Source organism: Coregonus lavaretus (genome assembly GCF_964263955.1).
Source record: "Coregonus lavaretus genome assembly, chromosome: 8".
NCBI classification, from domain to species: Eukaryota; Metazoa; Chordata; class Actinopteri; order Salmoniformes; family Salmonidae; genus Coregonus; species Coregonus lavaretus.
In genome coordinates, this window is record NC_139995.1 from 14,622,777 (window position 1) to 14,650,217 (window position 27,441).

At 43.2% G+C, this 27,441-nt stretch overlaps 1 protein-coding gene across 1 annotated transcript in view; it reads right to left on the reverse strand.

Annotated features, from left to right (window-relative positions):
• cntn4 (contactin 4) overlaps positions 1-27,441 on the reverse strand; it is a 188,306-nt gene that overhangs the window by 69,794 nt on the left and 91,071 nt on the right. Inside the window, exons 6-8 of the mRNA XM_084167119.1 lie at positions 4,869-5,072; positions 1,500-1,602; positions 978-1,162 (exon numbers count right to left, since the gene is read on the reverse strand). Coding sequence (XP_084023245.1) covers positions 978-1,162; positions 1,500-1,602; positions 4,869-5,072 — 492 coding nt within the window. The remainder of the gene's footprint in view (positions 1-977; positions 1,163-1,499; positions 1,603-4,868; positions 5,073-27,441) is intronic.

Consider the following 27,441-nt stretch of genomic DNA (forward strand, 5'->3'; position numbering starts at 1 on the left):
ACTAGAGAACAACGGAAGGTCACGACCCTTCATTTGACTGTCCATAGTACCACTGATAGAGCCTGTGGTCTTTCTCTAGATACAAACACCGCTGCTCTGTAAAAATAATGTTAGAATACGGATTAAACATATGCTGGAGTTAATAATGACTACTATTGGCATTAATAGGGAAAGGAAAAGCATGCTTGTAGCAGTGTTGAGGGGAACTACTTAATATTTCCTCTTTACTTGAAACGTCCTGAATAGACAGTGATGTTTTGATGACTTTACATCAATAATTATGAGGAAAGTCCACAAATAATACATGCATAGATGACAATGACAGCAAATCCAAAACACACATATTCAGCCGAAGGGCTTAAAGTAGATCTGAATTAAACAGACATGAATACAACTAATAACCAATGTCCCAACTACTACATTACATTTGCCATTTAGCAAACGGTTAAGTGCTTTGCTCAAGCGCACATCAGATGTTGTTCACCTTGTCAGCTCAGGAATTCAAACCAGCAACCTTTCAGTTACTGGCCCAACACTCTAACCACTAGACTACCAGTCCTCTTCCTCTTCATCCAGACGCTGCACTGCAGGTTATTCCTGTGGAATATGTGGCCCTGGTCTAAATATACAGTAGTATATTTAAGAGCTTTGATCTCCAGTCAAGTTGGATGTCAATCATGATGCCATCTGGTGGAACCCAATACAAGGTCACGTCCAAGGTCTCCTCCTCATTCACATCATCACTGCTTTAATCTGGATCAAAATATTAAAGGCATATTGGCCGCTGGGGCTTTAAACATTTGGGATGCGCTGTTAAAACGATGCTCCTCCCATGCAAAGTGGCGGAGCCACAGTTGATTACCAATGGCTGTGTTTTAAACCCAGTTAGTTGTCCCTTTGATGCCTCTCAGTCGAAGCGAAACTGACACATGTAGCCTTCGCTGGTTCAAATATTAATGTGGTTCAGGATCACCTACCGTAGAAAGAGAGTTTTCCTTTTACAGTGTTCCTCCCTCTGGAGTTCTCTGCCACACACTCGTATGTGCCCGCGTCTTCCTGCTGGAAATAGGGGATTTCCAGAACGCCACTGGCTTTCCTCACGTCCACCTTCCTAGAAAAGGGAATTCCGTCCATTCTCCTCCAGTTTATGGAGGGGACAGGGCTGGAAGAAAGAGTAATGCAGAAAGGTAGAGAATCCTTGTAGCATGTTCATTTTACAAACACAAATAATTGTAACATCGCCACTGTACTTAACCTATATGGATTCAGTGGATTAGACAGAAAAGAGACATGTAGGGAATACATAATTCAGCTAGTGAACCAGGAGGAGTCTCACACGGCCCCAACTCTACCAGAATTCTCAGATGCGCAGCCCGGCCTCAATCAGAGGATGGTTGGAGGCATGCAGTGAAACATGAAAAATATCACGCTGTTTGTTAATAACCTTCTGCTTTTCATGTATTTGTGTGCCTGTTTAATCAAGCCCAGAGCATACTTACTTTCCTAATGCAAAACACTCCAGTTTCACTGTCGATCCTTTGGCTACATGGACAATCTCTGGAAACTGAACTTCAATCTTTGGCTCGTATTCACCCATTATACCTGAGGAAAGAAATTCACAACCAATTACAAGAAAGCAAAAAAAACTACAACAACATGGAAACTGCTGATATGTTGTTTCCTATATATGTTCTATAAGCGATTACAATCATACATCTGAGAAGTGGTTCTTTTGGAACACCACTAACAGGTTTTCTCATTGCTGCTGGTATTCTTTATCTGCAATCCTCTATGACATTTCCAAAGGTTTTTCAGCCCAAATGAGCTCTTGATTTTGTGAGGCAAGTGTTATCTGGATGGTTCCCTGACTGACTGTGAAAGCTCATTCTGATCCGTATCTCTATTTTCTAATACAGCCAGGTAGCCAAGGGCCTATCAGCCATGGTAAATGAGACCGCTGGTCGAGGCTCTAATGGTCTTATACCCAGGGATTCAATTGGGCTGGGTCCGAGACCCGCCACCTTTGATCCAAATGAGAGCCAGGCGGAGCTGAGATCCGGTACCTTTGGTTATGCAAATATTTTCCACAGCCAACAACACGAGTAAGCAACAGCAGAATCAGACAACCCCATAGTAGAATAGTTTAGCTATTCAATTGTCAGCCTGTCGTACTCTATGCGAGAAAATTATATTCATCTCGAGGAATATTATTCATTAAATCAGTTAATTATTATATAATATAGAAAATTTACATATTTATTTTAATATAGACTAGCTCAAACATGACTAATCATTGAAAATTGCACCCTATTTTGAAAGTGGGGATGCAGATGCTCCGTTTGCTCCATTACTCAGGTGCCTATGAGCATCATCACGTATAGAAAATATAAATAAAATAAAATCATTGAATTTGGCCATACTGCTATTAGCCCATAGAAACACCTTGAGTAACAGATTCATGCATGGAAAAGCAGACAGTCAAAAAATTAATGAAAAGGAATTATGTCTCGTGACACTTGTGGAGGTCGTAGAGCAAAACGGAGAACACCATCGTGTTTAACCACTTCTCATACCATAACATTTAGGAGGGGACACATGCTAATGTGACCTGTGTGACTGGAGGGTTCATTATTGGCATCTCATTGTCACACCAGTAGGTTTGGTGCATTGGTAAAAACAATAAGTTAGAAATTAAATACAAATAATCATACCTTCTCATGCAGCATCCAACAAAATAGCATGCACTAGAAGTAGTGATTCCAGACTAGCAGAGATCCACTGTCGCGGAAACATAACCCTCAAATGCTCCTACTGCTTCTGCAGAGTGTTTTATCTAAACAATTCCCACCTGATTGCTTAGATACAGTTAGTGTAATGTACAGTAATTCTGCTATACTACCCATGGCAATATTTGATGATACGTAGGCTGACTACACACACAGTAAACATTTCCCCTGATTCAATCAATTACAGTTGTCTTAAAGACCATATTCAATAGGGAGGCTTCGTTTACTCATGTTCATATCTAAGAGGGATGAATTACGTAGTAATAGTAGTTTTCATGCTATCATACTGTACTGTAGTTTACTGTAGATATGGTTCACAATCAGTAGATGAAATGTCAAGAGTATGAAAAACTTCAATACTTTACCATGAATAGATCCTACATATCATAATTGTATCCCTGCATAGTGTTAAACATTAGTTAGAGAACTAATTATTCCTGGAAAGCCAACAATTAGATCACTCTCAGACAAATGACCTTTCCATTGGAGAGCCTTTGATAAGGCCAGCCTGAAGCACCACCATCATTGGCTAGTGGGCTATCTTAAAGTTGCAAAGAAACAGCTAATTAACCTTTGGAATTAATTTGTATTCCTTAAAGGCCCAGTGCAGTCAAAAACGTGATTTACCTGTGTTTTATACACTCAGTGGACAGTTTATTCGGTACACCACACCGTTCACAAAAATGGTTCGCTCATACAGACAGTGAGTCATGTGGCCATGGCTTGCTATATAAAGCAGGTTGACAGGCATCGAGGCATTCAGCTACTATTCGATTGAACATTAGAATGGCCAAAACGAGTGACCTAAGCGACTTTGAGAGTGGTATGGTCGTCGGTGCCAGGCGCGGCGGTTCCAGTATCTCAGAAACGGCCGGCCTCCTGGGCTTTTCACGCATGACAGTGTCTAGGGTTTACCGGGTATGGTGCGACAAACAAAAACATCCAGTCAGCGGCAGTTATGTGGGCGAAAACAGCTCATTGATGAAAGGTTGAAAGAGAATGGCTAGAACGTGCAAGCTAACAGGTAGGCCACAAACAGGCAAATAACAGCGCAGTATAACAGTGGTTTTCAGAAAGGTTTCTCGGAACACACAACTCATCGGTCCTTGTCACGGATGGGCTATTTCAGCAATCGACCACACCGGGTTCCACTCCTATCAGCTAAAAACAAGAAGAAGCGGCTCCAGTGGGCACGCGATCGCCAACACTGGACAATTGATGGCAGGATTTGGCGTAAACAGCATGAGTCCATGGCCCCATCCTGCCTGGTGTCAACGGTACAGGCTGGTGGCGGTGGTGTAATGGTGTGGGGAATGTTTTTCTGGCACACGTTAGGTCCCTTGATACAAATTGAGCAAGAATTCAGGCTGTTCTGGAGGCAAAGGGGGGTCTGACCCGGTACTAGATGAGTGTATATATTTCCACACTATGACATTGTGAAATGTGAAATTGTGAAAATGGTGATAACGCCCTTTTAGTGTAAGTGCTGTTTGAAAAGAGCACCTGAAACTTCAGCTTGTTTTGGTGGGATGGAGTTTTGGGCTTCCATGGTGACATCACTGTGTGGTAAATTAGTTAATAGACCAATAAAAAAGAGAGTCCCAAACTCTGCCAATAACAGCTAATTGACAGTTTTCCTCTCCCCACTCAGATCACTCCTTGACAGTCCTAGCAAAATAGTTGCTTGAGAAATTGTTCTTTGCTACAAAGCTATTTTTGTTTGTTTTTGACCATTTTAATTGAAAACAATCACAGAAAATATACTTCATTATCCAGAAATTATTTGATATTGAGATAAAAACGGCTGCATTGGACCTTTAAAATCACTGTCCTATTTTTCTGTTTCCTACAACAAGTTTGTTCACAAGTTTGTTCAGAGCTTTCATTCCAACTGTTCAGGCCTCAGTTTGAAACCAATGAACAAATACCAGTTAATCAATTCAATTACAATTTGTTTATCTCATATTCAAATGTGATGATATTGATCACATTAAACAGCACAAGGGCCAGAAAAGGAACACATAAAATAGGATAAATACTGTTTGATAGGGTGGCAGTAGTTGTTGTAGAACTGGATCTCACCATCACTGCGCAGCACCAGAGGAGTGGGCGGGCCTTGGACCCTGGTCTTGGTGACAGTGTTGGTCACCACACAGGTGTAGTTGCCCACATCAGAAGGCTCCACTTTAGCGATGTATAGATTCCCAGTCTCCTGGGAGATAAAGCGACGTGTGTCCTGCTTCACAAATGAGGGGTACTCATTAAAAATCCAAGAGAACGTCAGATCTGTGGAAAAAGGATAAAAAATGTGTGAGATCAAATCAAACTAAAACTACACAGGGGTTACAGGGTCACGTTGACTCTCCTTCTTATTAAAATAATATCATGGGAGAATACAGAAAATACCAGATTTGTCCAGGTTTGTCTGACTGAAGTTGATTTGATGGTGTAGCAGGTGTGTGGTGTTGTGGTTCAATCACCACAGAGCTACACACTTGGGTGAAAATTAATGATGGTCCAAGTGTGAGGAGTTACGAGGTGCTGTAATTATCTGGACACATTTCAAAATGAATATTGTTTGTGTGGCAGGGTTTCTTCTGTAAACAAACATTTCATTTTTGACAAAATCTGAGGAGACTTTGTAGTTAATACAAGGCTTCAAGATTAGATGAATGTTTAATTTCACAGTGAAAACCAACTCCAACAATAACCATACAATTTGTAAATAAATATGTTAAGAATGACGGACCTGACAGCCTAGTTAGTTGGGTTTTGTTTTTGTAGCACACAGTTGGACTGTAACGTGACCAAAAATACTTGATAAATTGTACGTTAAGTAAGCTTTAAAATAACTAATTACCACAATGGTAAAAATAACAGCACGACATACAGTTTACAGTACATTTGTAGGATCACAGAGCAAGCCAGGATCTCAGATCTTCTATGATTCTCAGGATAACGAGCGTCCTGTTGGCTGGTAACTGTCAAGTGGGTAATCTCTCTAGTCATCTTTGTGGTATGATTCTTTCAAAAAGAACAAAACACACGTTCTGAAGAGTGACCTTTGAGAAAGACACTTTATTTTGCTATTTGTCTGCAGAGTCAATTACTTTCTGTGCTCAGAGACTTGGGCTCCTCAGGCCAAAAGGATTCACAGAGGACTACAAAACCTGAATTTGTTATTAATTTGTACACGTGACTGAGACAACTGAAATACTGCACATTCTTTGTTCTGTATCTTTTGTAATGCTTTGTGTTAATCCAAGCTCACTGCTTTGTGTTAATCCAAGCTCACTGCTCACAATCCAAGCTCACTGTTCCCACCAGGATTTTGAACGTTGTTTCATCATCATCATCATCATCCACATCATCATCCTCATCATCATCATCATCTGATTTAAAAGGTATGTCAAATCAGATGTGATCCTGTTAAACATATTGCAGTACCCTACAACGAAACCAGAGAACCAGAGCCAGTGTAAGACACATCATGATTTGTGACAGTTTGATCTCAGCTGGAGTGCTTATCAATGCATTCCTTTCAACGCTAGCTTTCTGTTGCTGAGTTCTCCTTTGAAGAAATTATTATTTCTGAATGTTCTGACATTCTAATCAATGAGTTTTCCAGGCCTTCTAATTGACAGGCATGTTCATACCTTTTCCCTGCTGAGCCTAATCAAACCCATTCACTTGTTAGGTGGCTGGAAATTAAACAAAACAGTCATGGAGGATACCTCCCTTACCCTTTCTAACTGCCTGGTAATTTATCAGCTTGATCACAGTTAGGAGCAGGTATAGGCTACAGCCTGAATCAGAGCAGGCCAATCAGCCTATTCAAAAGGGTCCTGAGTTTATAGACCAGTGGTCTAACAGCGGTCCAACATTTCTGTAGAAAAGCCAACGATAAAGACTTGCACTCCTTTTAGTTTTATATTCGTGCTGCACTGTTGGCAGTAGGTGCACTTGATTCAGAAGTCCTACGCACCGGGTAAGCAATGTACTCCCATTTTGAACCATTTAATTTGTCTGAATCGAGGGCCCCTACTGCGCTGGCCAATTGGATAGCTCAAATCACTGTGCCTACAGAGCTTCCAAGAATACAGCAAAGAGCTGCTGTTTTCATGTTCATGTTAAAGTTTTTATTCAGCACCGTCAACACTGTTTTCATCCAACACTATTACAAAAAATAAAATGCGCTTCTCCGTACTTCCACTTGCACTGCAGCTGCAATGAATGAGTAGCCAAGTGTATCGATAGCCCTGCATTTTTATTATTATTAGCAGCTCATCGTGTCTATTTTAATATCAAGGAATATTTCACTTTCTCAGATCATAGGAACAACATGAATTTGTGCATGAGGCAGTTGCGGTGCGACTGGAGTTTGGCCATCAGGTGGAAGACGGTGTCCCCTCTCTCTGGTCAGTCTCTCTGGAGGAAAGGAAGAAGAGAGCAGGGACTGTGAGGCGGACCCTCTGCTGCTCTCTCCTCCCTGCACTGAGACTAATGCCGTGTTCAAAACAACTGGGAATTCGGAAATCTCCGACTTCCAAAAAAAATTGATCAGACCGGGAAAAATCGGTCATCCAAGTCGGAATTCCAAGTCGGAAACTCAGGCATCTTTCTAGAGCTCTGACTTTCCGACCTGAATATCACTGACATCATGATTTTACCCCCCACATTTTTTGGGGGGAGGGGTTCACAGTTGTCTTGAAAGCACCATGTCCATCAGATGCAGGTACCATCAGTCCAGTCAAATAAAAATGCTAATTATTTCAATTTATGCTCCGCAGTGCCTTAAGTTTACTACTCATATGTTACATGGTGACTACAGTATGGGTAAATAATGTCAGAGCAAGAACATGTAATGATCATTCAGTGTTAAACAAGATTAGGAAACATGACTGAAAAATATTATCAGAAAAGGTAATTGGTTATTGTAGGTAGAGGATAATGCATTTGCATAATGTAACAGAGGGCTTTTGACTTAAAATTAAACTTAAAATTTAGATGTCAGACTTATACATTCAGATGGGGGCCTAAATCAATATTTACTTTCTTAAAGCATCAATAATTCTGCCATAATATAAACCAGGGATGGGCAACTTTGATGGGGTGCGGGCCACAACAAATCTGAACTCATAATGGGGGGCCGCAGTGGCGCACGGCTCTGCGTACCGACACCCCACCTTGCGAGCAAAACATTTTAGCGGAGAGAGTTCATTTTCTGCAATTCTACAGATTTTGCCAGGGGCATAGAGAAAATGTTGCGGTTTTAAAGCAAGAATGCCGCAAATGTACACATTTTGCCATAGGGCAGAGAGAAATGTTTGCAGTTTTTAATATGATATCTGAGTGAGAGTGACTAATAAAATCAATGGGAGGGGCGCCCGGTCGGTAATCCGACCAGATAGACTAACTTGCCACTCTAAAAAAATGTAGCTGACATGGGCTAATTGAGTGACTGTCAGTGACTGACATAACAAGAGAAAAACTGATGATGCACAACCATATTTCAAAATTGCACCTTGGTTAGTCTACTATTCTAACTCTGAACAGTAAGTTGAGATCCCGACTGAGTCCCAACTGTTGGTGAAGCGGAGGTGAGGAGCGGCGCCCAACGTGGTGAAAAGAATAGCAGCACATATTTTGCTGTTCTATCACGTGTGCAATGATGTCAGAGAGAAAACAAACAGTGTTTGTTGTTTACAGTAACTTCTTTGTTGTTGTAATATCGCAAACAGACGTGGCAGTTTCACCATTAAGCTTTAATAATATGAATAAGACAGGCCTGACAGCCACCACACCCATGCAACTGACTAATTGCATTATCATGTTTAGGTTCAACAAACAAAACGACAAACACAGATCCCAAAAGTGTGTTTTACCTACAGAAAGAAAAAAGATTAACAATAAGCTCCAAGTATTGTATTGTATATACGCTGAACAATTTCTAATGATTTTGACCATGTGTAAGGTTATGAATGCTAGATAGATAAAGCAATCTGTAAAGTGTGGGCAAATTCTTCAAGGCTGTTGCTAAAAGATGCTACATTTGAGTAGAGAGGAGTTTCCACTTTGAGGAGTCCCTCGAGAGGCTTGTCAGATGCTGACAAAATATAGTGCGGTGTGTGTCTAGACTGCTGGGGTGGCACAATGTTTTGGAAAAGTCACAATGAAATAAGGAGATCCACAAAAACGGAGAAACCAGCAAGTATGTCATGAATGATTTGTGAAAATTTTAGAATTATGTAGGAAGACGGAGGCACTAAGAAATTCTCCAAAGGAAAATCTGCCATACTTTAAGATGACACCGCTGTCTCGTAGGTTTCCACTACAGATTGAGCATACAATGTACAGTCAGGGAAAAAAGTATTTGATCCCCTGCTGATTTTGTACGTTTGCCCACTGACAAAGACATGATCAGTCTATAATTTGAATGGTAGGTTTATTTGAACAGTGAGAGACAGAATAACAACAAAAAAATCCAGAAAAACGCATGTCAAAAATGTTATAAATTGATTTGCATTTTAATGAGGGAAATAAGTATTTGACACCTCTGCAAAACATGACTTAGTACTTGGTGGCAAAACCCTTGTTGGCAATCACAGAGGTCAGACGTTTCTTGTAGTTGGCCACCAGGTTTGCACACATCTCAGGAGGGATTTTGTCCCACTCCTCTTTGCAGATCTTCTCCAAGTCATTAAGGTTTCGAGGCTGACGTTTGGCAACTTAACCTTCAGCTCCCTCCACAGATTTTCTATGGGATTAAGGTCTGGAGACTGGCTAGGCCACTCCAGGACCTTAATGTGCTTCGTCTTGAGCCACTCCTTTGTTGCCTTGGCCGTGTGTTTTGGGTCGTTGTCATGCTGGAATACCCATCCACGACCCATTTTCAATGCCCTGGCTGAGGGAAGGAGGTTCTCACCCAAGATTTGACGGTACATGGCCCCGTCCATCGTCCCTTTGATGCAGTGAAGTTGTCCTGTCCCCTTAGCAGAAAAACACCCCCAAAGCATAATGATTCCACCTCCATGTTTGACGGTGGGGATGGTGTTCTTGGGGTCATAGGCAGCATTCCTCCTCCTCCAAACACGGCAAGTTGAGTTGATGCCAAAGTGCTCGATTTTGGACTCATCTGACCACAACACTTTCACCCAGTTCTCCTCTGAATCATTCAGATGTTCATTGGCAAACTTCAGACGGGCATGTATATGTGCTTTCTTGAGCAGGGGGACCTTGCGGGCGCTGCAGGATTTCAGTCCTTCATGGCGTAGTGTGTTACCAATTGTTTTCTTGGTGACTATGGTCCCAGCTGCCTTGAGATCATTGACAAGATCCTCCCGTGTAGTTCTGGGCTGATTCCTCACCGTTCTCATGATCATTGCAACTCCACGAGGTGAGATCTTGCATGGAGCCCCAGGCCGAGGGAGATTGACAGTTATTTTGTGTTTCTTCCATTTGCGAATAATCGCACCAACTGTTGTCACCTTCTCACCAAGCTGCATGGCGATGGTCTTGTAGCCCATTCCAGCCTTGTGTAGGTCTACAATCTTGTCCCTGACATCCTTGGAGAGCTCTTTGGTCTTGGCCATGGTGGAGAGTTTGGAATCTGAATGATTGATTGCTTCTGTGGACAGGTGCCTTTTATACAGGTAACAAGCTGAGATTAGGAGCACTCCCTTTAAGAGTGTGCTCCTAATCTCAGCTCGTTACCTGTATAAAAGACAACTGGGAGACAGAAATCTTTCTGATTGAGAGGGGGTCAAATACTTATTTCCCTCATTAAAATGCAAATCAATTTATAACATTTTGGACATGCGTTTTTCTGGATTTTTTTGTTGTTATTCTGTCTCTCACTGTTCAAGTAACCCTACCATTAAAATTATAGACTGATAATTTATTTGTCAGTGGGCAAACGTACAAAATCAGCAGGGGATCAAATAATTTTTTCCCTCACTGTATTTCTGTCACACAGAGAAAATAACATACTGTATGACTGAAAGTAAGATTTTTAAAAGGGTTTGTTTTACATATAACATATTTGGTAAAATTAGTTAGTCAATGTATAGACTCACTCCATTAGCCCAAGCAAACTTGACAAACACAATAGCACATCCAATCACAATGAAAAATATTTCATAACATAACTGTGCATCATTACATTTTTCCCCAAACACAAAAATCACCATGACAGAAATACAAATAATATTGTTTATTTATCATCAAAGCGCTAGTGCAACAGTGTAATTATTCCCTTCAATGGGCTTCCAGATAACAGAATATAAACAGGCCTTAATGACAAATGATTGGAAATGCTTATACAAGTATTCCTTTATGTGTCTAGTGGTGTCAGTGTTCTGAGCCAACAATTAAAACCCAACCAGCCTCTTGGCTTTGTTCAAAGTAACCAACGTGATTAATAGAGTGGCTTGCGAAAATATTTTGACATTTTTCCTATTTTGTTGCCTTACAACCTGGAATTGAAATGTATTTTTTGGGGGTTTGTATCATTTGATTTACACAACATGCCTACCACTTTGAAGATGCAAAATATTTTTTGTGTGTGAAACAAACAAGAAATAATCAAAAAAACTGAAAACTTGAGCATGCATAACTATTCACCCCCCCCCCCCCAAAGTCAATACTTTGTAGAGCCACCTTTTGCAGCAATTACAGCTGCAAGTATCTTGGGGTATGTCTCTATAAGCTTGGCACATCTAGCCACTGAGATTTTTGCCCCTTCTTCAAGGCAAAACTGCTCCAGCTCCTTCAAGTTGGATGGGTACCGCTGGTGTGCAGCAATCTTTAAGTCATACCACAGATTCTCAATTGGATTGAGGTCTGGGCTTTGACTAGGCCATTCCAATACATTTACATGTTTCCCCTTAAACCACTTGATTTTGCTTTAGCAGCATGCTTAGGGTCATTGTCCTGCTGGAAGGTGAACCTCCGTCCCAGTGTCAAATCTCTGGAACAATGAAACAGGTTTCCCTCAAGAATTACCCTGTATTTGGCGCAATCGATCATTCCTTCAATTCTGAACAGTTTCCCAGTCCTTGGGGTGATGTTCTTGGGGTGATGAGAGGTTTTGGGTTTGCGCCAGACATAGCGTTTTCCTTGATGGCCAAAAATATCAATTTTAGTCTAATCTGACCAGAGTACCTTCTTCCATATGTTTGGGGAGTCTCCCACATGCCTTTTGGCGAACGCCAAACGTGTTTGCTTATTGTTTTGTTTAAGCAATGGCTTTTTTCAGGCCACTCTTCCGTAAAGCCCAGCTCTGTGGAGTGTACGGCATAAAGTGGTCCTATGGACAGATACTCCAATCTCCGCTGTGGCGCTTTGCAGCTCCTTCAGGGTTATCTTTGGTCTCTTTGTTGCCGCTCTGATTAATGCCCTCCTAGCCTGGTCCGTGAGTTTGGTGGGCGGCCCTCTCTTGGCATGTTTGTTGTGGTGCCATATTCTTTCAATTTTTTTATAATGGATTTAATGGTGCTCCGTGGGATGTTCAAAGTTTCAGATATTTTTTTATAACCCAACCCTGATCTGTACTTCTCCACAACTTTGTCCCTGATCTGTTTGGAGAGCTCCTTGGTCTTCATGGTGCCGCTTGCTTGGTGGTGCCCCTTGCTTAGTTGTGTTGCAGACTCTGGGGCCTTTCAGAACAGGTGCATATATGGAAAATGTATGCACTCACTAACTGTAAGTCGCTCTGGATAAGAGCGTCTGCTAAATGACTTAAATGTAAATGTAAATGTAAATATATACTGAGATCATGTGACAGATCATGTGACACTTAGATTGCACACAGGTGGACTTTATTTAACTAATTATGTGACTTCTGAAGGTAATTGGTTGCACCAGATCTTATTTAGGGGCTTCATAGCAAAGGGGGTGAATGCACCACTTTTCCGTTATTTATTTTGTAGAATTTTATGAAACAAGTTAGTTTTTTCATTTCACTTTACCAATTTGGACTATTTTGTGTATGTCCATTACATGAAATCCAAATAAAAATTAATTTTAATTACAGGTTGTAAAGCAACAAAATAGGAAAAACGCCAACGGGATGAATACTGGCACTGTATCTACATGTAGCAGGACGGCAGGCTCCAAGCCTCAGTTCCTTCTTTGCTGATCCCAGAGGCAGAGCCCCCTGGGAGCCCCCTGCAGAGTCAGCATGCTATAAAAACAATACATATTCATCTGAACATGGGGAATAATTATGACAAGGGTGAACAACATGTGCAGCGTAGGCCTGCATCAACAGACAAAACAACCCATCTACCAATACAATATGGTTGTTAAGGTTTATAGTAAGGGCATATCAGTTGGTTAGATCCTTCTGAGTTATGAGTTGCATCAGTGTTAATACTGGTGTGTTGATTCTTCATCATGCATTATCAGTGTCATGGTTTCAATTAATATTAATAATGGCACAGCTGTCTGATCATCTGGTATTAATATACATGTAAAGTTTACTCTGACTACAATATGCATTTTTAATTACTGTGCTACAAACACAGGCAGCAGCATCCTGGCGATAAACAAACTTCAAACAAAAAGGTTACTAATAGTCGTGTTCAAAGTTTAATATAGTCCCTAGAAGAAGTATTGTACCGTGACATGTGTGGAGCTGTTGGACAAACCCATAGAGGTGTCACAAAACTAATTTCTCAGTTTCTCTGAAATATTGCTTTAGTTTCACTGAGACGAGGTCCTTTCAGGTCCAATAGTCTGGTGAGCATCAAAATAAGGCAAAATCACACACAAAATAAAACTACATAAAATAACAGCTTCACTCTAAATTTGGTACAATCAGTGCCCACTGCTTTATATAACTAGAGGCAGTCTTCCTCCAAAAGACTGCCTCTCCTCTCTGCTGGAAACGTAGAATTCCATCCCACAGCCTCTGTGAAAAACACCCCCTGAAAGTAATGCCACTCCAATTGTGTTTCAAAGTGCAGTGCGCCCAAATTTGCTCCAGGCTCCAAGAATCCTCTTCCTCCCCACATTCTGTTCCTTTACATGACTTGACAGAGTGCACATGCTCCGTGTTCTCAAATCCCGGGGTCTTAGGGCAGAAAGAATGGAGGGATACACAATACAGCATCCCTATTCTAAGTGGATGTGCACAAGTGATTTCAGTCTTGAGTGCCCCTAAAAGTTCTCTCTCCATTATAAAATGGAGGTCAGATGCATTAGGTCCAGGACTAAAAACAGTAATTGAGTAATACAAAGACCAAGGCTAAGTCACACAGGCAGCACACTAATGTAGTGTGCTTTGAGAGAGCAAAAGTGACAGCCTTTCAGCCTCTCTGACTTCTCTGATATGAGGTGAATATGGGAGCCCAAGGTAGATATTTGACTCTCCACTGCAGATTTCTGGAAACGCTTGCAACAAATACAGCAAACAGAGATGATTATAACCTTATCATTAAAATATCATTTCAACAATGCTAATAATAGCATGTAAGCACGACTGTGTCTACTTCAAATCTATGTGTATTCTGTTATAACGACCACACATTCCCAGCATGTTCCCAATGCTAGAACATTGGCCTGTCAAAATAGGATGTGCATCAGTGGAGGGGAGGCAGCTCCTTGCTCTGTTTGCGCTTGTATCTGGCCTGGCAGTCTGTGTCATCCCTGATCTGCACCCAGCCCCGTCTCCCTGCCTGTCTCTCTTCTGCTGACTACGAGGAGCAGGTAGGCTCTGCATGCGGACATTGGCCTTCGGCAAAAAATAACAGCCAATGTCAAAATATCATTGCCATTCCATAACTTCACAAAACTGGTAATAATCATGTTCATTTTAATGACCACTTTAATCCATACCACATGATCAAAAAATGAAATTTGACAACGCTTCTCAGGTAAAATCATATTAAAAAAGTAGTAGTCAGTGTCTTTGAACCTTGATGTCTTTAACATAAAAGCATACCAATTCTGCAAAATATCACATATATATTTGAAATGATAGGATCACTGATTAGCAAATATGTTAATAATTGGAAGGTGTGGTGTTATGTATGGTACGACGTGCTGTACGTCGTACTGTACGTTGTTATGGTTTACGACAGTGTGCTGCGTTACGGATGAATGGGTTGTCAGAATGCGTGGCACATGTCATTAAACGACAGAGTGATGTTCAATGTGAAACTGTGCAGATGTCCGTTCTTCTACAACTAGGCTAGATATAACATTGGCGACGAAGATGGCTGAATTCAGTTTACCACCGCCAGCACCATTCCTCGCCGTGCCTGGCGAACCTCCAGTCCCGTGGAATAACTGGCTTGATAGTTTTAACACTTATCTAGAAGCTATGGACTTTTCTACAATCTCCGACAAGCAGAGGACAGCACTGCTCCGTCACTGCCTTGGTACAGAGGGACAGAGGATTTTCAGAGCGCTTGGATCGGCTCCTACATTCACTGCTGCAGTCAGCCTCTTACGGAACCACTTCGCCGGGAAAGAGCGAGTGCTCCTCCGACGCTACCGGCTACGGAAGAGACACCAACGGCCGGGTGAGTCCATTCAAAGCTACGTGGCTAATCTGAGGGATTTGGCTAGCTCTTGTAACTACGGGACACTTCAGGACGAGATCATCAGGGATCAGTTGATAGAGGGGACGTTATGTGAAAAGACAAGGGAGAAACTGCTTTTGGAATCGGATAATTTACAACTAGATGGAGCTATTAAAATAGCACTCCAGGTTGAAGCGGCGTTGGAATGCTCTTCTATGCTAACAGACAGCTCTGCAGCATACACTCGGCCCCCAGCCATTCTCACACAGCAGCTTCAGCCCGAGCAGGCGCACTACAACGATCACGCGCTGCGCACGCCCTCCCGCGTCGATAGCTGCATGGACACAGACACCGACATGCCCGTGCAGCAGGCACACAGACAAACAAACATAACTAGCTGTGGCAACTGTGGGGCTAGCTCTCACAATTCAAGGGCTTCAAACTGCCCAGCCCGTGGGAAAATATGCAAGAACTGTTCAAAATACAATCACTTTGCGAAAGTGTGTCGTTCTGCCCCTGCTACTAGCTCCACCCAGAACAGGCCCTTCGTTTCATCTCACTCTCAACATGAACACACGGAAATCCGAACCGTCTCCACCAACCATGTGTCATTCAGGACATGCACTGTGCAGCTGGGTGAGGTGGGTTTGCCTTTGCTGCTGGATACTGGCGCTGCGGTGTCGTTGCTCAACCTTGCCACTTACTACAAGTTTTTCAGTCACCTACCACTCCAACAGCCCTCCACTGCCCTGTGTGGGTACGGTAGATCTAAGATAGACATTGTAGGCACCCTCCAGGTCCCAGTACACTACGGCACCAAACATCTGCCATCATTCACATTTCATGTTGCAAAGCGGGGTGCCAACCTCCTGGGCCTCGACCTCTTCACAGGCTTGGGATTCACACTGAGAGATGACAGTGGGTCAGCTATCTACCAGGTTACCTGCACATGGCAACAGAACTGGCCGACTCTGTTTGATGGACTGGGCTGCCTCACAGCCTTTACTCACAGGCCCCTAGTGAATCCGGAAGTGACCCCAGTCATGCAGCCCCTGCGGCGCATTCCCTTTGCACTGCGTGATGACGTCACAAAAGATCTCCAGTCACAGTTGGATGCAGGCATCATTGAGCCAGTCAACGCTGCCCCCTGGATTTCAAACTTGGTCATTGCAACCAAAAAGTCCGGTGGAATCCGGACCTGTGTGGATCTCCGTGCTGTGAACAAGGCCATTGTCCCGGATAAGTACCCCTTGCCTACAGCTGAGGAGCTGACCGCACAATTCCATGGCTCCACGATCTTCACGAAGCTTGACCTTCGTCAGGGTTATCTTCAGGTACCCCTCCATGCAGCTAGCAGAGACCTCACGGCCTTTGTCACACATGCTGGCGTGTTCAGATATACACGCATGCCTTTTGGACTTAGCTCCGCCCCCAGCTGCTTCCAGAAGGTGATGAGCACCATCCTCGCTGGAATACCTGGGGTGGCGGTCTATCTGGATGACATCGTGGTCCACGGCCCTGACCTCCACATCCATGATTATCGACTCCACAGAGTATTCAGTGCTCTACTGCGGAACAACCTGACCCTGAACGGTGGAAAGTGCACCTTTGCAGCTCCAGCCGTCGAGTTTGTGGGCTTCCGCCTGTCGGCCAAAGGCATTGCCCCACTCATGTCGAACATTGAAGCCGTCCACCGGATCCCGGAACCGACCTCAGCCTCTCAGGTGGCCTCATTCTTGGGCATGACAGCTTACTACCTCCGGTTTCTGCCCCACTACTCTCAGACCACAGCGCCCCTTCGCCAGCTCCTCAAGAAGGATGAGCCATGGGCCTGGACGGCAGCCTGCTCAGACGCGGTCCGCTCACTGAAGAGCCAGCTCACCACAGCCCCAGTCTTGGCTCACTTTGACCCCGTCTGCCACACCATTGTCACATGTGACGCCTCAGCTGGAGCACTAGGAGCTGTCCTCTCACAGCTGCAGAATGGCATTGAGAGGCCCGTCGCCTTCGCCTCAAGGGCCCTGAGCCCCACAGAACAACGGTACTCTGTGGGCGAACGAGAAGCACTGGCCTGTGTCTGGGCGTGCGAAAGGTGGCACCTCTACCTATATGGCCGTCTGTTCACACTCCGAACCGACCACCAGTCCCTCACAACGCTACTGTCAGCATCAGGAACTGGCCACAAGCCACTTCGGCTGCACAGATGGGCCGACCGCCTCAGACAGTATGACTATCAGCTGAAGTTCACTCCGGGGAGGGATAACGTGGTGGCAGACCTCCTCTCACGCTCCTTTGACGCTCCTACTCCGACCGTCTTGCCAGACGACAACGAAACAGAGCTTGTACAAATGCTCTACGCTCCTCTTCAGTCAGTCGTCTCACTGGAGGAGCTGAAGCAAGCATCGGAACAGGATCCCACACTGTCTACCCTGCGCACCTACATACGCACTGGATGGCCAGCACATGTGCCGGAAGAGCTGGCGACTTTCGCCAGAGTGAAGCACGAACTTTCTTGCTGGGAAGAAGTCTGTGTCTCTCGAGGGTTTTGCACTGTGGTCCCGAGTGGCCTGCGTGCGCGTGTTCTATCCATGGCGCACGAGGGTCACTTGGGCATAGTCAAGGTCAAACAGCGATGTCGAGACCTTGTGTGGTGGCCAGGCATCGACCACGACATTGAAGCCCTGGTCAGGGATTGTGCTGCATGCCTCCTCAGTGGGAAAACAGGACAGTCCGCCCCACCCCCCCTGCAGCCTCTCGCATGGCCGTCCCACCCCTGGGAGCACATCCAACTGGACATCTGTGGCGAGATCCATGGACACGCAGTCCCTCACCATCAGCGCTTCCTGGTGGTGGTGTATGACCTCCACTCTAAGTGGCCAGAAGTGGTTCCTGTCGGAACTGTCACAGCACAGGCCATCGTGGACATCCTAGACAGCCTGTTCACAAGGTGGGGCCTACCCCTCACCCTTACCACGGACAATGGGCCCCAGCTAACCTCTGCCGAGTTCTCCTCATATCTCAGCAACAAGGGAATCAAACACATCCGCACGGCCTACTACAACCCACAAGCTAACGGAGGGGTGGAACGCTTCCACCAAACGCTGAAGAACGGCATCAGAGCGCACCTGGTCCAGGGGTGCACGTTCCAAACTGCTTTGAATCAAACGCTAATGCACTACAGAGAAAGCAAACACACAACAACACAGGTCTCCCCGGCATCCCTCATGCTAGGTCGTGAGATGGAACTGCCACTGGACAGACTCAGAACACAGAGAGTAGCAGAACCGGCGACTAGGCGCACCCAAGAACAGCAGGCAGTGACCAGGCACCAAAGAGCAATGAAACAGCGTTTTGACAAGGCACACAGGGTGAAGAAGTCGATCATTCAAGTGTCAGACTGGGTCCGAGCCTGACGGCCTCAGCGGTGCAACAAAATGGCCTCATTCTGGTCGGACCCCTTGCAGGTCAGTCGACAACTGGGGCCCGCCACATTCATGATGAGCAATGGATCACGCTGGCACGCCAGCCGCCTCAGAAAAGTCCCTGCCCCTCAAGGAACACGAAGGCACACAAAACAGACATGCAGGCCAGAGACGCCACCGGATGGACCTCCTCCACCACTACCACCTGAGCCCCAGCCTCTGTGGGTTCCCCAAGGGCCAGAGCCACAAGCGGTGGCGGTGGAAGAAAGGCCTATGCGGGCACGAACTCGCCCTGCTTATCTGGGGGACTACTTAACCTCTTTTCATTCTTAGGCTCCGTTAGGTGTCTTAGTCAACCTCCAGGTTAATGGACTGAACTGGCTAGTTTGGAGAGTCCATCCGTTTAAGGGTTAATGTTTATTTCTTACAGGTATCACTCTAGGTTCTTGCCCTATGGACATTTTATATATGGTACCAGTCCCTGGTTTTGGAAAGGGGGGGGAAATGTTATGTATGGTACGACGTGCTGTACGTCGTACTGTACGTTGTTATGGTTTACGACAGTGTGCTGCGTTACGGATGAATGGGTTGTCAGAATGCGTGGCACATGTCATTAAACGACAGAGTGATGTTCAATGTGAAACTGTGCAGATGTCCGTTCTTCTACAACTAGGCTAGATATAACATGTGGGTCGATAAGATCAGTCTGGTCATTGGCTGCCCATCTCATTATGTCCTGGGCTAGATAAACCTGAGTGTATGAGCAAAGCTCATTTAGATCTAGACATGGTGACCACAGTAGATAAGGCGCATAGTGGAGACAGATTTAGATCTGAGAAATATTCTTGCAAAATCATACACAAACTCTATGATTTATTTTAATGTAGTTATTAATCATCTAGAGAGCTTACAATTAATCAAAGCTTTTCCAATACTGAACTGCAAATAAACTGGCCAAATCAGAGGGCACATGTATTAACATACAGTAGATAGATTGGAGACATAAGGAGTCCAATGTGTTCCTTCCTCACCCACTTCTAGGCTGCTACTGTACACCACAAAATTGAATAGAACACTTCATGTGCCACACTGAAAAGCAATAAGTGAAAGCAATGCACTCCAATAACATTAACAGCACAATAATTGTGAAGAGCCCTATAAAACGTTGAGTTATAGAACACATGAATAATAGTGTGCCCTACTTTACCTGTTTGAGAACACTGATTCAGATGGCAAGTTGGCATTTATTGTCAGGAATCTTGCCCCACAAAGCCACAAAGTCATACAAACCTAACCCTAACCTTAACCACACAACTAACCCTAATGCCTAAACCTAACCTTAAATGGTTGTTTTCATAGATTTTTATGATACAGACATTTTTTACTTCACAGCTGGCCCATCTAGCAGAAATCACTCAGTTCTGCCTCCACAACCCAGTATCACAGATTAGTTTGAAATAGAAACAAATTGCTTATTGGAAATCCGAGACAGGCACACGAAAAATTACTTTCATTTGTATGCAGTACACAATTTTGCATACAGTGAATTTCAATCACAGATAAAGACAGTAGGTTACTTAAGGCAGAAATGATAGGAGGGAGGTTGGTTGGGGAGGATGGATGGATGGGTGGGCGTATAACACGAACGTCTAGCAACCCAAACAAATTGGAATATGTGTAATGTACACAAATGCGTTATGAAGAAAGAAAATTGGGTAATACACACGAAATGCACTCTGATGAAAATAGTGCGATAGTCCAGTATTTTGTTTGCCTGTCATGAATTTCGAATAAGTAATTGTTATCTATTTCACAATTAGTTGTGACAGGCTGTTGGCTTCCAGGGCAAGATTCATGACAATAAACGTCAACCTGCATTCAGATGGTGCCTCGACAATGTTTTTATGCCATGACAGACCTGTATTACTGCAGGTCAAGGCACGAAGAAAATGTTTAATGGCGGCACCATTTCCTTTTATCATATACACCTGAGGTCAATCAATATACTGTAAATGAAAGGGATTTGTGTTCAAAGTACATTTGAGAAAGAAGACAGTATATCAATGCAATCTTTCCAGGGAGGAAAGGAAACATCCATCTATTGATTGAATTGTACCATAACCACACAGCCAGACAGCCAACTCTCCATCAATCTCTTAGCTTATCAAATAGAGCGACCATTACAGCAAGCAATATTAAAAGCAAACAAGCAGCTGCAATTTCACTTCAGCAATATTGCTATACTTTTGAGAATTTAACATACACAAGCCAAAAGTATTTAATATGAGAAGGAACACAACACAATGCAGTTGACTTTAAAGATGCACTATGCAGAAATCGCTCTGCCATTTCCTGGTTGCAAAAATTCTAATAGTTCGCCTAATTTCAGTTTATGTGACAAAACAAGCAAGTATAGTGTAGAGAATCATTGTACCAGCTAAACCGATGTGAAATATATTTTCCATAACCAAAAATATTGTATTTTCAGCTGTTTGAAGCTGCTCTACAAAACCGAAAGTAAAACAAAAAGCAAAACGTAGGAATGGGAAGCATAGAAATTACACACATAGAACAGATCTACCGCTTCTTAAACTTGCTTTCAATGGGAATGACAGATCTATAACTCTGATTTCTATGTGAATTTGGTCGGCTCGCCCTAAAAGTTACATATTGCAGCTTTAATTCCTTGCAACCCTGAAAGCTGGAGCGTTGTCATCGTAATGGTTAGCAACAACACTGTATTCCGTGCACAAGCACAAGCTGGTACTCTGCTACCCAAGCTTGTTGTTGAGCACAGAACAGAACCGAACTGAGTGTTGTTTTCCAGGATTGTTATTTTCTCCTTGCAGAGCAGCTAACATGCAGTGTATTCCTCGAGGGATGAAATCCCCACTGGCATTGAGGGATTTGTGTTTATGTACTGGGGCACAGGAGTCTGGGGAGATGACGTGTGGCTGGAGTCCAGCAGAAAGGAACGAGGTGCTTACACACAGCCAACTAGATAGTATAGCAGGAAAGGCACCTGCAATTACACTCCCCTCACACCACACACACATCAAATACAACGACAACAACAACAACTCAATGCTATTTACTCCATACTCTGAGAAGCTTAAACGTCTTTCAGGTTTCCCTGGAGTATGATGTCAGTTTGTGTGTGTGTATTCCCATTCACACTGTGAATGTGACCTTCCTACAGTTGCCTACTGTATGTACACGGATCATTCTATGGGTACATATTTCCCCCCCTCCAAATGAACCATCTTGTAAGAAAATGAAAGATTACACTACAGGTTAAACTACAGGTAACTGCCAAAATAAACGAGACAACAACATAAAGTGCCTTAATAGGGTTTTGGGACATAGATTCTACAAGTGTCTGGAACTCTATTGGAAGGATGTGACACCATTCTTCTACGATAAATTATGTTGTCTCATCTACGAGAAGTTCTGTTGATGGTGTTGGAAAACGCTGTCTCATGCGTCGCTCCAGAATCTCCCAAAGTATTCAGATCTGGTGACTGCTTATTAAACCATTCAGTGGCCCCTTGTGCCCTGTGGATGGGGGCATTGTCATCCTATGGGGCCATAGCCATGTTAGTCAAAATAATGGTCAAAATAATGGCCTGCCCAGCATTTTTATACATGACCCTAAGCATGATGGGATGTTAATTGCTTAAATAACTCAGGAACCACACCTGTCTGGAAGCACCTGCTTTCAATATACTTTGTATCCCTCATTTATACAAGTGTTTCCTTTATTTTGGCAGTTACCTGTATGTACTGTACGCAAAGTTGTTTTATCAAGGGAGTGAACAATGTCTCTGTACGGTAATGGAGTACAATTATTTTCACAGTTATATATATATATATTTATTTTTTATTTACAGTAGTGTATGTATGTCTGTATGAAAGCCTCTACCTTGTACTTGATACCAATATGGGAAACGGGTCAATAACACTATTACAGTATATCCCCGTAGGAAACACATGCATCTCACTTGTGTGTGTGTGTGTGTGTGTGTCTTTAGTATGCTAGGAAGATGTGCCATGTGTGCTATTCCAAACGGGTTCGGCAAATTACATTCTGTGGGGATTCTTCCTCTGGCAGTAGCCAGAGTGTAAAAATGTGTCTCAATACAGTATTTTAGAGTTATCAACTCAGGAGTTTATTTATGGAGATTATAAAATGTGTCATCCACTAATCAGATTATACATAAACCCTGACAGCAAACCCTTCTGAAATACGGAGTCACAGATGACCTGTAAATGCATTTTGAGTAAACATTTTGCTGGTGTGTGCTGCTAAACCATCAGGTGTAAGGCAATGTGAACTCACACCCCTGTGTCCCTAGCTAGGAATAGAATATAAAGACATCTTTCTCTTTCTTTCTTTCTTTCTTTCACACACACACACACACACACACGCACGCGCGCGCTCCCTTGCCAGTAGATCACACAGCTCAATCTGCATGTTTTGAGCCCACTATGCATGCACTCTGCTGCACAGGGAGCTTGTGGACAGCTGTCTGTTATACATTATGGGTCCCCTAACATCCACTCAGGCAGAGGCCCAGTGGAGCCCTGGGGATACACTGGCACTCAAGGCTGGAACCCATGGCCTTGCCCACCAACATACGGTAATGAATAAGAATACTGCACCACCCACATGCAGGATTTGATTGAGCTACTGGTTTCATGAGATACAACTTGGCATGATGGCAGATTGTTGTCACCATCGCTTGTCATAGGTTGTCACTATCTTGAAGACATGCTAAGAGAGACACCCCTCATCGTGTCAAACGAGTGACATACGATGTAATTGCTTCCCCAACGCATCATACTTGTGAGGCATCACTACAGTATGCACTCATGGCTTGGGTACATACTATATGCAGTCAGGTCCAAAATGATTGGCACCCTTGATAAAGAGCAAAAAAAGACTGTATAAAATAAATAATCCAAATACTGAGCTATATTGCATTCTCAAAATTATATTATTTTATACTAATACAATTGCTCAGTGAAAGAGATATTATTTAACAAGTAAAACATTTTTAAATACCTTTCAATACCTCATCTTGCGAGGACAATGGCACTGAGTCTTTTTCTAAAATGTTTTATGAGCTGGAGAACACATTGGGAGGGATCTTAGACCATTCCTCCATACAGAATAATTCCAGATCCTTCATCTCCTTCATCTGTGCTGATGGACTGCCCTCCTCAATTGAAAGCACATGTTTTCAATGGAGTTCAAGTCCAGAAACTGAGATGGCAATTGCAAAATGTAGATTTTGGGGTCAATTAACAATTTATTTGTGGATTTTGATGTGTGCTTGGGGTTATTGTCTTGCTGGAAGATCCACTTGCGGCCAAGTTTCAGCCTCTTGGCAGAGGCAACCAGGTTTTGGCTAAAATGTCCTGGTACTGGGTAAAGTTCATGATGCCATCGACCTTAGCAAGGGCCCCAGGACCAGTGGAAGCAAAATACCACCATAACATCAAAGATCCACCACCATATTGTACAGTAGGTATGGGGTTATTTTCTGCATATGCATCTTTCTTTCGTTCTTACATTTGTTGGATGACACTTTGGCCATGCACACTTGCGGTGAAAGAAAGAATATCATAACTATTTAAAAAAATCATAGAATATAGCTCAGTATTTGTAATATTTATTTTATACAGTATTTTTTGCTTATCTTTATCAAGGGTGCCAATAATTTTGGACCTGACTGTATACTATGGAGCCTTCCACGATCTCCATTTATTGTATTCCTGAGCTATTACACTCAGTCTGATGTAAATTCATACAGTCAGCAGTTAAATATTATCGGTGCATCTCATTTTATTATTACACTACAAAGACAGCAACATCATACAACTTTGAAGTACGAAGTCTTCCTTCTGTTCAAACACAGCACATCAGCTGAGTGGGAAGGACTACGCGAAGACACTCACAATGACCGACTGCACCAGCACAGGGATATACACGCTGAGGTATACTATTTTGTTTTGTTCCTAGCATATGACTTATCAGAGGCTAACTTTGAAAACCGTGCAGGAACAAAAAATGGAAACCTACTTTCTATGAAGAAATGTTCCATCAATAGAATTCCTCCAACAGGAAGTAGAGTAACATTCTATGGGGAAAATATTTCAAATTAACCTTGGTCTTTGAGAAGAAATATCACCTTTCTTCATTCTTTCTGAAACAACATTGTGAGAATTAAAATGATGTTCCACTTGACATTACTAAGAAGACTCACAGAGAAACACTTTTAATTGACAGGCTGAGACGGTACCATGCATCGGTAGTGAGTCACCAGCCTCGAGGTGGCCTCTGTTATATGTATTAACATGTCTGATGTGTTTGAAATGTTTTCTCTCCTTTCTTAGACAAGAAGTAATGGGTTTATTGAAATACAAACTAAAGTGGAGATGTCATCCCCAAACAGGGTCTTCGAGCCAGTGGCCAGCCCTCCACTGAATACATTAGATATGGAATTATCAACAATGAAAATATGAGAGTAGATCAGGATACTATTAACAATGCCTTTTTCTAGATGGAGGACTATGATAAAGGTAAGTGGAAAGGGTTGAATCCTACCTTGTTCCAGGCAGTTTTCTGTACCTTTGTTTCAGCTTAGTCACTGGCACCAAAATATGAAATATGCACATCTGAAATTGTAATTGGGCATGGCGCCTGCCAAGCTTCTGTTAGGAACAATCCCAACAGGCTACAAACTACAAATTGCTACAGCCCTTTTTTTTATCACCGATCCCTCCACTTGCTGTACTACCCTGCAGGGGTAGTAGGTGAATTTATGACATCTGTGAGAGAGGTTTGAGTGAGTGAGGCAAAACAGGTGTTGCATTTAATCGCTCCTGAAAGAGATGGGAGCCATCACATCTGATCCATCTGCCAAAACAAGCAAAGGAGGTGACAGCCTAAATGATAGCACAAATATGATTAGAAATATGTGGATACCCTATTTTCCAGATGTGTGCCTACAGTAGCAGTTCATGCATATAATTATAGCATGAGAAAAAGCACTGTCATTCGAATGTGTTACTGTAACTCATTGCTATATCAGCGTCCTACTGAAGCTATAAGACCTGTAGGAAGAAGAGACTTAGAGACTTGAGGAAACTGTTTGTTATATGAGATAAGCTCTTCCTCACACAATGCTGCCTCACGGTAAGCTAATGTGACATAAACCAGAACAGAAAAAAATAACATCCTGGCTGAAAGGGAATTGTTTTGATTTCTACCAGTTTCTCTCTCAGAAATATTAAAATACACAAATAACAAGAACACATTTTGGTACTCAAGCTTTGTCATCTCGGCTGCACATTCAGTTCAGATATTTCAGAAATATTGAGTGGGTACAAAATGACCTCATGCAATATATATATATATATATATAAATATACACAGTGGGGGAAAAAAGTATTTAGTCAGCCACCAATTGTGCAAGTTCTTCCACTTAAAAAGATGAGAGAGGCCTGTAATTTTCATCATAGGTACACGTCAACTATGACAGACAAATTGAGAAGAAAAAAATCCAGAAAATCACATTGTATGATTTTTTATGAATTTATTTGCAAATTATGGTGGAAAATAAGTATTTGGTCACCAACAAACAAGCAATATTTCTGGCTCTCACAGACCTGTAACTTCTTCATTAAGAGGCTCCTCTGTCCTCCACTCGTTCCCTGTATTAATGGCACCTGTTTGAACTTGTTATCAGTATAAAAGACACCTGTCCACAACCTCAAACAGTCACACTCCAAACTCCACTATGGCCAAGACCAAAGAGCTGTCAAAGGACACCAGAAACAAAATTGTGGACCTGCACCAGGCTGGGAAGCTTGGTTTGAAGAAATCAACTGTGGGAGCAATTATTAGGAAATGGAAGACATACAAGACCACTGATAATCTCCCTCGATCTGGGGCTCCACGCAAGATCTCACCCCGTGGGGTCAAAATGATCACAAGAACGGTGAGCAAAAATCCCAGAACCACACGGGGGGACCTAGTGAATGACCTGCAGAGAGCTGGGACCAAAGTAACAAAGCCTACCATCAGTAACACACTACGCCGCCAGGGACTCAAATCCTGCAGTGACAGACGTGTCCCCCTGCTTAAGCCAGTACATGTCCAGGCCCGTCTGAAGTCTGCTAGAGTGCCTTTGGATGATCCAGAAGAGGATTGGGAGAATGTCATATGGTCAGATGAAACCAAAATATAACTTTTTGGTAAAAACTCAACTCGTCGTGTTTGGAGGACAAAGAATGCTGAGTTGCATCCAAAGAACACCATACCTACTGTGAAGCATGGGGGTGGAAACATCATGCTTTGGGGCTGTTTTTCTGCAAAGGGACCAGGACGACTGATCTGTGTAAAGGAAAGAATGAATGGGGCCATGTATCGTGAGATTTTGAGTGAAAACCTCCTTCCATCAGCAAGGGCATTGAAGATGAAACGTGGCTGGGTCTTTCAGCATGACAATGATCCCAAACACACCGCCCGGGCAACAAAGGAGTGGCTTCGTAAGAAGCATTTCAAGGTCCTGGAGTGGCCTAGCCAGTCTCCAGATCTCAACCCCATAGAAAATCTTTGGAGGGAGTTGAAAGTCCGCGTTGCCCAGCGACAGCCCCAAAACATCACTGCTCTAGAGGAGATCTGCATGGAGGAATGGG